Genomic DNA, 13870 nt, shown 5'->3' on the forward strand with positions numbered 1-13870 from the left:
GTCCTTGGACATCTCGTTGACGCGAACGGAGTGCAACCGGACCCAGGCAAGATCCACGCTGTTACGCACTTCCCTGTTCCGACGTGTGTCAAGGATGTGCGCAGCTTCATCGGCCTTTGTTCGTACTTCCGCCGTTTCGTGAGGAATTTCGCCGCCATAGCACGACCACTAACCGACCTTTTGAAAAAAGACTCTCCTTTCCAGTGGGGCGATAACGAGGCCTCTGCATTCTCTCATCTCATCGACATTCTCACAACGCCTCCCGTTCTGGCCCATTTCGATCCTTCTGCGCCTACCGAAGTCCGTACTGATGCCAGCGGTCACGGAATTGGAGCAGTACTAGCACAACGCCAGCGTGGCCACGACCGTGTTATCGCTTACGCCAGCAGGCTCCTCTCACCCACGGAGCGCAACTATTCCATCACTGAGCGCGAGTGTCTGGCCCTAGTTTGGGCGGTTGCGAAATTCCGCCCATACTTATATGGCCGATCCTTTTCCGTTGTCACAGACCATCACGCGCTTTGTTGGTTATGCTCATTGAAAGACCCTTCAGGAAGACTTGGTCGCTGGGCCTTACGCCTCCAAGAATATTCGTTCTCTGTCACCAACAAATCTGGCCGACTACACAAGGACGCTGACTGCCTGTCTCGCTACCCGGTAGACGAGCCTGACGACGCCGACAGTAGTACCGCCGACGGCATTTTCTCTGTGTCTGCCTTCGCTAACATCGCCGATGAGCAGTACCGAGACCTATCGCTGCGAGTACTCATCGAGCGTCTGCGCTCTACACCTACCGACGCATCCGTTCGCCGATATGTCCTCCAGGGCGGCATTCTGTACCGAAGGAGCTTCCTCCCTGATGGCCCTGATCTTCTTCTTGTCGTGCCAAAACATCTACGACAGGCTGTGCTCTTTGAGATGCATGACGCACCCACTGCAGGACATCTTGGGGTAACCCGCACGTACGACCGCGTCCGCCGCCGCTTCTATTGGCCTGGTCTCGCTCGCTCCGTTCGACGCTATGTTGCTGCCTGTGATCCCTGCCAGCGTCGGAAGACACCTCAGGTGCTACCTGCCGGTCATCTCCAGCCGATCACCGTCCCTGTGGAACCGTTCTTTCGTGTTGGATTAGACCTGCTCGGTCCCTTTCCCACGTCATCCTCTGGGAACAAATGGGTAGCCGTCGCGACTGATTACGCCACCCGATACGCTATCACTCGGGCTCTCCCTACCAGCTGCGCCACTGACGTCGCGGACTTTCTCTTGCGTGACATTCTCTTGCTTCACGGCGCCCCGCGACAGCTGCTTACTGACCGTGGTCGAAACTTCCTCTCGAAAGTTATCGCTGACATTGTGCGTTCCTGCTCCATTCAACACAAACTGACTACTTCATACCATCCTCAAACCAATGGCCTGACAGAGCGGTTAAACCGTACTCTTACCGATATGCTGGCCAAGTACGTTTCCAAGGACCACCACGACTGGGACATTGCCCTTCCTTACGTACCATTTGCGTACAATTCTTCCCGGCACGACACCGCCGGATTTTCTCCCTTTTATCTCCTGTACGGTCGCGAACCTACCTTGCCCCTAGACTCGGCACTTCCTCCTGCTGCGGTCTCAACAAGCGAGTATGCGCGCGACGCCATCGCCCTCGCCGACCACGCACGCCAGCTTGCCCGTGCTCGACTTACGGCCTCACAGACCACTCAGCAGTGTTATTACAACGCCCGCCATCGTGACGTACAGTTTTCGCCTGGTGCGCTCGTGCTCCTGTGGTCGCCCTCTCGTCACGTCGGACTTTCAGAGAAACTTCTTTCGCGATACACAGGGCCCTACCGCGTGCTGCGCCAGGTGACGCCTGTGACTTACGAAATTGCTCCTGTGGGCTCAACCTCGTCCTCTCCTGTGGCATCTAGTGATGTCGTACACGTCAGTAGGCTCAAGGCCTACTACACTGCTTCCGAGTCCGATCTTTAGTCGCTCCGGGACGGCGCTTTTGCAGCCGGGGGTAGTGCTACGGCACAATATGTGCGATCACGAAAGGCCAGCAGTGTGAAGACGACGACGACGCTTAGATGCTAGCGCGGGCTGTTGCCTCTTGGCCTAGCGCAGCGTATTTTCCTTGTAAATATATTTGTACATAGCTTTTCGTCTGCGTCATCCTACGTAACAATATGTATATACATATATAGACATATGTACATACAGACACACATACATACATATAACAAATTTCACAGAAGTGTACAATAAACACAAGTTACCATCAGGAACCGTTCTTTTCTTACAAATCATTTGACATACTTGCAAATATATATTTGCATCTGTGTTAAAAAACATAGAAAAAGAAAATCTGCATATAGACTGCTGCTTTCACGACACACACCTCGATAACGTAGCCCAGGGCGTCGCAACATCCTCGAATTTTACAAACGCAAAGACGCCCTTTGCAGCATCCAGTTTACAACGCAAACCCTGCTACATGGTCCGAGCGCAATCACTGCAGCGGAAACCTGGATTCTATGCATAATAGTTGCAAGTGTGAACGTATAAACACAACGAGAGTACATCAAAAGTTCTGCGCAACTGTTAGAGCAGTTAACAATACACATCTATAAGAACAAATCGAATATTTTAGTTTTGTTTAGAGATAACACATCGACATTTTGTTGGTTGAAATGTTAAGTAGGGAGGGTAGTGTGTGTTTAAGGCGTTGGCAGCCATAATTAGCACGTGAGAAAAGGATCTGCCATGGTGCCTGGTGACAATATGAACATGCACTTCTCTTTTTTTGTAAAGTTGCCAGGGTTAGGAATGAATCGAGTTCTCCCAGCATAGCATTTCTATTGCTTAGTAATGTTTTGAATTTATATATGTCACGAGCTCTGATTATTCTGTTTTGTTGGAAAAGCTCTTGCGTATGCCCGAAAAAAAAAAAACGTTCGCTATCGCCCAAATCGCTTTCTTTTGAAGTATTTCCAGCATTTGAATATTTTGCGCTGTAGTGTTAGCCCGTATAAGTGAACAGTAACTGAGATGTGAATGGAAAAGAGGATGATAAATGAGACGCTTAACGTTAAAAGGAAATGCCCTTCGATTCCGATTTAACACACCAACAAGTTTTCATACATTTCAGCAAACATGACTAACGTGTCCATTCCAGGACACCTGCGCTGTGAATATTACGCCTAGGGTTTTTATGGATGACGTAATTTTAATTTTATACGGATCCACAACAATATTATCTGGCGATGTAGTAGAACTTCCCGGAGCATGAAAAATAACGCATTTTGTTATGGTTTCATTGAGGATGAGGCTGTTTGCCTTAAACCATGCTCGAAGTCCATAACAATCGCAGCTTGCTATAGGCGTTATTTCTTTTAAATCTTTACCTGTAAAGAAAATAGAGTAATCATCTGCATAATTGATTAATGATAATTGATTGCATGATTGATATGATTGCATAACTGAGTGCATGGTTAATTTCAACAAACTAATGCCGGCTTTCTAAATAAGATCGGATAAGTTCAAGTGTTATTCCTCGGAAGCCATATTTTTCCAGCTTTATCAGCGATAACTTATGGTTGACTCTATCAAAGGCTTTGACTCTATCAAAGGCTTGTCTAAGTATAACCCTAAAGTCCGATTTCTTTTTCAATGTTCTGTCGAATAAGCTCCTTCTGTATACTTAAGCAGTTTCAGTAGACCGCTTTTTCTTAAACCCATGTTGACACTCGCTTAGCAAGCTATGTTATTGCGAAAAATTATCAATACGAGAGTTGACAATCTTTTCGAGTCCCTCTGATAGCACGGGAAGTATAGACACTGGCCGATAATTGCCAATGTTATTTTTGTCACCTCCTTTGTGAATAAGTATTACTCTCGCTACCTGCATATTACGCGGGAAAACTCCAGTTGACAGGGAAATATTAAAAATGTGCATTACTTCAGGTGCGAGTAAGTCTATTAAAGTGACACTAAAGTGAACAATGATTTCTGCATCAGTAAATTACCGTTCTACAACACCAAAAACACCACTCTTCCAACGATAAGACGTTTGGTAAGCCAGAACAAGCGCAAGAACGAAATACGGGTGGCGATGCCTACTTGAGTTCCCGCACCTGGGGTTTGTGATGTCATGGATATTGATGGCATCTTCTAGGGCCTACTAATTATATACAGCGGTACAGATCGACTACATTGTGTTCTAAAGGAACCAAATATTAAACATGGCAAGTTTCGGGGACCTTTATTCAGCCAACGCGGCCCAAATGCGAAAACATACTTTGGAATCCCTGACGTCATACTGACGTACCGCCGCCGGGGTTTCGGCGCGAAATTCAAATACTGATACTTGGACCTTCATTTTCTCATCTAATAATCAAATTATTTTTTTTGAAATGACTGCCTGCAGGGTTCTCAAACAATGCTCTATTAGTCTAAACTGATTTATGGTTTCCCTTTAGTGTCCCTTTAAGTGCTTAATTGGCCTAATTTCGAAATCATCTACCTCTCGACTGTGGCTATTTTTCAAGGATAAGAATGCTGTAATCACCTCAGGAATGCTAGTAGGCTTTAGGAATAAAGATTCTCCTAATGAAGCTGCATGCATTGTATCTTGAATGTAGTGATCTACGCATCCTACTTTAACAGAAATTGTTCAAATGGTTCGCAAGTTCTGTGCCACCTACAAAGGTGCCATCAATGTTCAACGTATCTGTACGTGTATCGACTGACTTCCGATTTAGTGTTTTGTTTATTTTTTTCCATACTTTGTCACTTCTGCGCATACAATCATTGTTAAATATACAGCTGTATAGTAGTCATTTTTCGCCTTTTCTTTTTCTGTGTTCAATTTATTCCTAAACTGTTTATATTCTTCCCACTTTGACAAGTCCTTCGGCTTGATAAAAGACTGATAAAGCTTATTTTTTTGTTGATTTGCACAACGAGTTCTTTCGAAATCCATGGCTTGCGCGACTTTCTTCGACTTCGATAGTTTTCAAGCGGAAATTATTTGACGTACAGCGTTTCGAGTTTGCTCATAAACTTATAGTATGACTCATTGGCATCTTCAATGCCAGAAATCTCGCTCCAGTTTATTTCTCGCACGGATTCGCTGAATTTGTCTAGCGTTTGAGCCGATATCTTGCGGTACGTTGTCTTTTCAGTGCACGCACTTTTATCGGCACCTTTACGTTCTAGAAACAGATATATAGGCATATGATCGCTGAAGTCACTGCTTAGGACTCCCGATGTCGTGCTATCGATTGTCGAGTTTATTATGAAAGTGTCTAGTAATGATGATGTAGTGACGGTTACACGTTTCGGAGATCTGATGATGCTGCAGAAGTCATTGCACTTTAGGACAGATACAAATTGGGCAGTAGGTGCTCAATCAGTCATCATGTAAATGTTGAAATATCCGCCCAGTGTAAGCAGATAGCCGTTTTCATTTACGTATGACAGAAGGTTATCTAAAAACTCAAAAAAGCAGAGTGGCTGGCATTAGGGGGTTGATGCAAAACCGCAAACTGTCTTTTCTTTCTTTATGCATAAGACTTCATAATTTTCTGACATCATCATCATCACCACCATCATCAGCATCATGAGCCAGGTTAAGCACACTGTAGAGCAAATGCCTCTTCCATACTTCTCCAAATACCGCAGTCATGTACAAATTGTGGCCATGTCGTCCCTGCAAACTTCTTAATTTCATCCACACACCTAACTTTCTGCCGCCCCCTGCTACGCTTGCCTTCCTTTGGAATCCAGTCCGTAACTCTTAATGACCATAGGTTACCTTCCCTCCCCATTACATGTCCTGCCCATGCCCATTTCTTTTTCTTGATTTCAACTAAGATGTCATTAACTCGCGTTTGTTCCCACACCTAATCTGCTCTTTTCTTATCCCTTAACGTTACACCCATCATTCTTCTTTCCATAGCTCGCTGCGTCGTCCTCAATTTAGGTAGAACCCTTTTCGCAAGCCTCCATGTTTCGGCCCCGTACGTGAATACTACTAAGACACAGCTGCTATACACTTTTCTTTTGAGGGATAATGTCAACCTGCTGTTCATGGTCTGAGAATGCCTGCCAATTGCACCCCAGCCCATTCTTATTCTTCTGATTATTTCGGTGTCATGATCCGGATCCGCAGTCACTACCTGTCCTAAGTAGATGTATTCCCTTACCACTCCCAGTGCCTCGCTACCTATTGTAAACTGCTGTTCTCTTCCGAGACTGTTAAACATTACTTTAGTTTTCTGCAGATTAATTTTTAGACCCACCCTTCGGCTTTGCCTCGCCAGGTTAGTGAGCATGCTTTGCAGTTGGTCCCCTGAGATACAAAGCAAGGCAGTATCATCAGCGAATCGCAAGTTACTAAGGTATTCTCCATTAACTCTTATCCCCAATTATTCCCAATCGAGGTCTCTGAATACCTCCTGTAAACACGCTGTGAATAGCATTGGAGAGATCGTATCTCCCTGTCTGACGCCTTTCTTTATTGGGATTTTGTTGCTTTCTTTATGGAGGACTACGGTGGCTGTGGAGCCGCTATAGATATCTTTCAGTATTTTTACATACGGCTCGTCTACACCCTGATTCCGTAATGCCTCCATGACTGCAGAGGTTTCGACAGAATCAAACGCTTTCTCGTAATCAATGAAAGCTATATATAAGGGTTGGTTATATTCCGCACATTTCTCTATCACCTGATTGATAGTGTGAATATGATCTATTGTTGAGTAGCCTTTCCGGAATCCTGCCTGGTCCTTTGCTTGACAGAAGTCTAAGGTGTTCCTGATTCTATTTGCGATTACCTTAGTTAATAGTTTGTAGGCAACGGACAGTAAGCTGATCGGTCTATAATTTTTCAAGTCTTTGGCATCCCCTTTCTTATATATTAGGATTATGTTAGCGTTCTTCCAAGATTCCGGTACGCTCGAGGTCATGAGGCATTGCGTATACAGGGTGGCCAGTTTCTCTAGAACAATCTGCCCACCATCCTTCAACAAATCTGCTGTTACCTGATCCTCCCCAGCTGCCTTCCCCCTTTGCATATCTCCTAAGGCTTTCTTTACTTCTTCCGGCGTTACCTTTGGGATTTCGAATTCCTCTAGACTACTTTCTCTTCCATTATCGTCGTGGGTGCCACTGGTACTGTATAAATCTCTATAGAACTCATCAGCCACTTGAACTATCTCACCCATATTAGTTATGATATTGCCGGCTTTGTCTCTTAACGCATACATCTGATTCTTGCCAATTCCTAGTTTATTCTTCACTGTTTTTAGGCTTCCTCCGTTCCTGAGAGCATGTTCAATTCTATCCATATTATACTTCCTGATGTCAGCTGTCTTACGCTTGTTGATTAACTTCGAAAGTTCTGCCAGTTCTGTTCTAGCTGTAGGGTTAGAGGCTTTTATACATTGGCGTTTCTTGATCAGATCTTTCGTCTCCTGTGATAGTTTACTGGTATCCTGCCTAACGGAGTTGCCACCGACTTCCATTGCACACTCCTTAATGATGCCCACACGATTGTCGTTCATTGCTTCAACACTAAGGTCCTCTTCCTGAGTTAAAGCCGAGTACCTGTTCTGTAGCTTGATCTGGAATTCCTCTATTTTCCCTCTTACCGCTAACTCATTGATCGGCTTCTTATCTACCAGTTTCTTCCGTTCCCTTCTTAGGTCTAAGCTAATTCGAGTTCTTACCATCCTGTGGTAACTGCAGCGCACCTTGCCGAGCACATCCACATCTTGTATGATGCCAGGGTTAGCGCAGAGTATGAAGTCTATTTCATTTCTAGTCTCGCCGTTCGGGCTCCTCCACGTCCACTTTCGGCTATCCCGCTTGCGGGAGAAGGTATTCATTATCCTCATTTTATTCTCTTCCGCAAACTCTACTAATAACACTCCCTTGCTATTCCTAGTGCCTATGCCATATTCCCCCACTGCTTTGTCTCCAGCCTGCTTCTTGCCTACCTTGGCATTAAAGTCGCCCATTAGTATAGTGTATTTGGTTTTCACTCTACCCATCGCCGATTGCACGTCTTCATATAAGCTTTCGACTTCCTGGTCATCATGACTGGATGTAGAGGCGTAGACCTGTACAATCTTCATCTTTTACCTCTTATTACGTATAAGTTAAGTTATTTCGTCATTTTGTACCTCTTATTAAGTATTAAGTTAAGTATATTAAGTAGTATTGGCCGGACAGGCCGCCATTGGAATATGAGCCTGGCAACGTTTAACGCTAGAACGTTATCAAGTGAAGCGAGTCTAGCAGTGCTATTGGAGGAATTAGAGGGCAGTAAATGGGATATAATAGGACTCAGTGAAGTTAGGAGGCCAAAGGAAGCATATACAGTGCTAAAAAACGGGCACGTCCTGTACTACCGGGGCTTAGCGGAGAGAAGATAACTAGGAGTCGGATTCCTGATTAATAAGAATATAGCTGGTAACATATAGGAACTCTATAGCATTAACGAGAGGGTGGCAGGTCTTGTTGTGAAACTTAATAAGAGGTTCCTAACGCACGAAACAACAAACACTTTGTTTTCCATTCGTTCAGTGTCAAGCAATTTGTCTTGCACCGTTCGTTTACTCCAAGACAGAATGTATCTGCCTCGATAGTAACGTCCAGTAGATCGTTTCCCGCAAAGAACACGGAGCAAGCATCTGGGTAGTTAACAAATTTGCAAGATTTATTTATTTATACCATATCATTGATGTAAAAGAGGAAAAGGATAGGCCCCGAGATGCTTTCGTGTGGCACCCCTGACACCAACTTTATCATGCACGATTTGTATCTGCCTATTTCCGTATATTGTGATCTATCCGTAAGGTATGAACGAATTAATTTCAACGCGACTCCTCTAAATTGATAGCGTTCCATTTTATCCTACAAAATGGCGTGATCTGCACGGTCAAAGGCATTACTTAAATCCAAATATACACTTAGTGTCATCAATTTATTTTCCATGTTTTCTAATATAATTTATTCCTGTAGCGAAAGAGCCCTCTGTGTGGAGTGACGTTTCCTAAACCCAAACTGATCCCTTGCTATAAGGTTATGTTTGCTACAGAAATTGTCAATTCGCGTGTTAATTACATTTTCCAACTCTTTCGAAAGGCAGGTAAAGTTGAGACTGGACGATAATTAGAAAAAGTGTTCTTATCCTCAATTTATGGATTACCATCACCTTAGCTGCCTGCATCTTTGGTAAGATGCCAGTATAAATTGCTGTATTAAATATATGCAAAATGGCAAGCACGGTCTTATTAAGCCCATACTTAACGGGCTCAATTTATAAGTCATCGGCACCTCGATTATGTCTATTCTTAAGACATTGGAAAACCGTTGTAACTTCGGCGATGGAAGTAGGCTTAAGGAAGAAAGAATGCGGACATCTAGGGATACACGAAGCAGATACAGAAGTGTTAGCTGTGCCACCAATGTGTGTAATAAAGTCATTAAAGCGGTTCGCAAGCTCCTCCCCTTTAAACATAGTATTATCGGTAGCAGATCAATACAGTTTTGACTGAGGCTTTCAGTTTAAGATTGTATTTAATTTCTTCCAAAAAACAACACTGTTACGCAGGCAGTCATTATCGAAAATACGTTTGTAATATTCTTTCTTCGACCTCCTAATTGCTTTGTTAAACTGATTTCGAAATGACTTAAATTTTATCAACTTACTGTGGTTTCGAGAATGAAGAAGCGCCTCAAACATTTTGTCTTTGATTTTATAGTCATTTTCAGCAGCGGTAGAGTAACCCGAAGTTCTTTTGATTTTTTAGACTTATGTAAAGTTTTCACTGGAAAAGAGGCATAATAGCACTGTTTGAAGAGCTCTAGGAATTTATCATAGCACTCATTTTCATCTGTAATCGCCCGCTCCAGTCAACATGTCTGACGTTCTCTCGGAAACTTTCTGACGTGAGTGTTGAGCTATCGTGGTACTCTATTTTTGCAGTTTCGCGTTTCTCGATTGGCTGCAGCCTATCCATGACTAATACAGTGGGCATACGATCGCTCAAGTCGCTACGGACGTAAGCCGCCCAGGGTACGTCCAGGGTACGGGGGGGATGCATACGGGAATTGGAGGTAAACAGCTTCGCTGGAATAAAAGCTAAACGCTTAAAAAAGCTGCCAGCAGGTCAACGTGCGCCACGTTAGCGGGAAGGAAACGGGTAGTTATTGTGGGCGTCCACTCTTTAGGCACACGGAAACATGCGCTTTGTTTACGTGCGACTGCTACAGGCGACGCGGAAGATGGCAGCGGCACGACGCGGGGTCATGCCGCGGGGTCTGGTGGTGGCACGGCGGCAGGAACTCCACCGCCGCAACATCGGGTGACTCCTGCGCCAGAGACCACGACGGAGGCGACCACGACGGAGGCGACGACGACAACGGAACAGCGTGAGACGAGCACGGCTGCCGGAGAATCAGGTTAGAGCGATGGTTCCGGCTGCCTGCAGATCACGTGGCGCTCAGATGGGCAGTAGCGGGCGAAGGGATTATGCGAGAGAAGCATGCCTTGCAAAATTGGTGGGATTGAGTTGGGGGCATTTCCTTTGGTTGATCGGGTCGGGTGGAGGAAGAGAGGGAGAAACGACATTTATTAGTCCCGCAGAAACTAAGGCCCCTGTCCGGGCTTCCTGTTAAGCTCACGCGTCATGGCTAGCACGTTCTTAATCGACTGCTCCCGAAGAGCCAGCATAGTTTTTCTGACATTCGCGAGTGAGTGGTTTTCTTTCCCGGCCCAGACGGGGCCAGTTAGGTCAGATCAGTCTGGGCTGGGTCGGTTATTGCCGATGAACATACGTGAGGCTTGCGTTGTCAGCGTTGTCTTCGTGATCACATCACATCATTTCTTTGAAAACCCCGTAGAAGGGGTATTACATAAAGAGTATTACAACGTGATCATCCTAATTAACGAACTTTTATAACACTAATGTTGAAAGCAAGGTTAGTTCGCTGCTTCCAATAATTAATATCGTTACACGGCTAAGAAAGACTAACCCATAAACACAAACTGCACAGTGTGCACTGGGCCATCAACTGGTTTTATAATGTACCAATGCCTATTTGCATGAAAGGCTCACTCATAGAAAGAAATTGAAAGTACAGCGGCAGATCCTGTTTAATGCATTCGTACTGCTTAGCGGTGCAACAATATTAAATATGGCCATTATAAGACACAATCATCATCATAAGCCATCATCATCATCATTTATACAAAGCAGGACGAAGGCCTCTCCCAGTGGCCTCCAATCACCCCTCTCTTGCGATAGCTGGTTCCAACTGGCGCCTGCCCCCCGCCCCCCAATTCCCTAATTTCATCACCCCACAAATTTTCTGCCGTCTTCGACTGCGCTTCCCTTACCTTGACACCAATTCTGTAACTCTAATGGTCGATCGGTTATTGGCCTAACCCATTACGTGACCCGCCCAGCTCAATTTTTTGGAGCGCAGTTCTTAAGCGCCCGGTCTTGCATTGAGCGTCGGCATGCCTTTGTAGCCGAGCGAACGCGCACAGTCGAAAGATGAAAGCGAACGTGGAGCTCAGCAGTAGACGAAACAAGTGCGCGCGGGAAGGAAAGTGGAGAAGGAGGTGGAGGGAAAACGGCCTGCGCATGCGCTGAGTTGCCCGCAGCCACGCCATCCGCCACCGAGTGAGTGATCTCATCTGCGCTTCCGAGGTGGGGGCAAGGGTGACGTCAGGTGCGGAGGGCTACACTAGCCCGCGGCGTCAGCTGCCGAAGTCAGTCCACGGTACCAGCGTGTGTGACGGTTGTCACTGATCCTGCAAGGGGCGATGGCGAACGGCTACGAGTAACGCTCGACGTGACGCTCCCTTGGGTGTTGGCGCCGCTGGTGGCACGATTTCCCCGCGACGGAAGGCCGCTCTCGTCGTTGGTGGAACGTAAGCGTGTGAAGAAAAGCGTAGTGTCACGCAAGACGGGCTGTTCGGCGGCAACGTCTACAATATGGCGCCAGAGTAGCGCGCATCGTCTGTGTGGAAACTAGGCGCTCTGCCCACAACGTTCTCCTCCTTATATAAACCTATATAGAACCATAATACGAAATATTGACAAGCAAAATGAGAACACGCGTAGGGCTGCGCTGAAATTTCGCATTATAGGGAGTATCGTAAACGGACGGTAAAATAGTTTCTCTTAATGTTGGCCAGAAGATAGGCCATCCCAGTTTGATTTCTGATGGACACCGCTTTCTTCCTGTCCCTTAACGTTACCCTTAGCATATTTCGTCCCATCGCTCGTTGCGCGGTCCTTGTTTTGTTCTCGAACTTCTTTGCTAACCTCCACATTCCTGTCCCGTATGCTAGCGCTGGTAGAATGCAATGATTGCACGCTCTTACTTTCTACCACTGCGGTAAGCTTCCAGTCAGGATTTCGTAATGCCTGCCGTACGCACTCCAACCCATTATTATTCTGCGAATTTTGCGATCTGGGTATTCCGTGAGTAAATGACCTAGATAAACGTGTACTCCTGCACGAACTCTACAGGCTGACTGGAAATCGTAAATTTTTGTACCCTTGTCAGGCTATTGAACATCACCTTTGCCCTCTGCACATTAAATGTTCAACTTCACTCTTACACTTCTTGGGTTAAGGTTAGGTATCATATGTTGCAGTTCATCTCCAGTGTTGCTGAACCGGACGATGTCATCTGCAAACCGAAGGTTGCTGAGATCTTCGCTGTTGATCCTCATTCCTAAGCCTTCCGAGTAAGCTTTTAAGCATGCAGTGAATAACAATGGGAAGATTGTGTCTCCTTTCCTGACTGTTTTCTTTATAGGTATATTTTTACTTTTCTTGAGGAGAAACAGGATAGCTGTGGAATCATTGTACACATTTCCCATGAAAATCACGTACGCCTCCTGTGTTCTTTAATTACGCAATGCGTCCACGACTGCTGGTATACTTGATGAATCAATGCAAGTAAGAAACAAAATAAGATAGGCCCTGGCGTCATGTTTTGGATGGCGGAAATGCTTCCATTTTGGTGTGACACCTGCCTTTGCACCTCCAATCAATTCGCCAGAGCAGATAGGCGCGACCTTTAACTTGCATTGCTACGAGCCGCCGGAAGTGTGGACTGACGGCACGCGTCAGAACAAAGCCTGCAAAGCTTCTGTAACAGGTTTAGTTATGCAGACGCGCTCCTGTGCTTTACCGTGGCACGCTGAAGAAGACGACGAAGACCCGCGCCGTAATTCAGTATCGGTGTTGCTGGCTGACACTCACACTCACAGACCCTGAACACATCCATTGTATAATATTGTGACACGTTGACGAAGATGTTTCAATCCTGGTCGGAAGAAGACAACGCTCTGGACTTCGCGCGCTGTCTACCATGTTGTCAGCTGCTACAATGATTGTAAATATCTTGTAAATATACGTCTGACTGTCTTTAACCCCGTAACATTTTTGGTGGAGGTTGCGGGATCATTATCAAGACGGATTTACGCAGCGGGCGCTCCTTGGTTGCATCTACAATGCCAGCTCAAGGCGAGGATGCTTCGGGCCCGTCAGCACCCACGCCCACCGTCATTCTAGCACAACCCCGCGACCCAGGAACCTTTTCTGGCACCGACGACACTGATGTTGAAGACTGGCTTCAACTATATGAGTGGGGGAGCGCCCACAACCACTGGGACCAGACCATCATGCTCGCTAATGTGATATTTTACCTCGTGGGCACGGCACGCGTCTGGTTTCAGACCCCCGAGGAGGAACTTACCAGCTGGGACATTTGTAAACAGAAGCTCAAAGATTTGTTTGGCAAGCCTGTTGGACGTCAGCGCGTCACCCAAAAAGACCTCGCTTCGCGT

General features: G+C 45.9%; 1 protein-coding gene across 1 annotated transcript in view; it reads left to right on the forward strand.

The window, feature by feature from the left end:
• LOC135919571 (uncharacterized) overlaps positions 1-13870 on the forward strand; it is an 85328-nt gene that overhangs the window by 18934 nt on the left and 52524 nt on the right. The window contains exon 5 of the mRNA XM_070522761.1: positions 10273-10461. Coding sequence (XP_070378862.1) covers positions 10273-10461 — 189 coding nt within the window. The remainder of the gene's footprint in view (positions 1-10272; positions 10462-13870) is intronic.

The sequence above is a fragment of the Dermacentor albipictus genome, chromosome 8 (assembly GCF_038994185.2).
Source record: "Dermacentor albipictus isolate Rhodes 1998 colony chromosome 8, USDA_Dalb.pri_finalv2, whole genome shotgun sequence".
Classification (NCBI taxonomy): Eukaryota; Metazoa; Arthropoda; class Arachnida; order Ixodida; family Ixodidae; genus Dermacentor; species Dermacentor albipictus.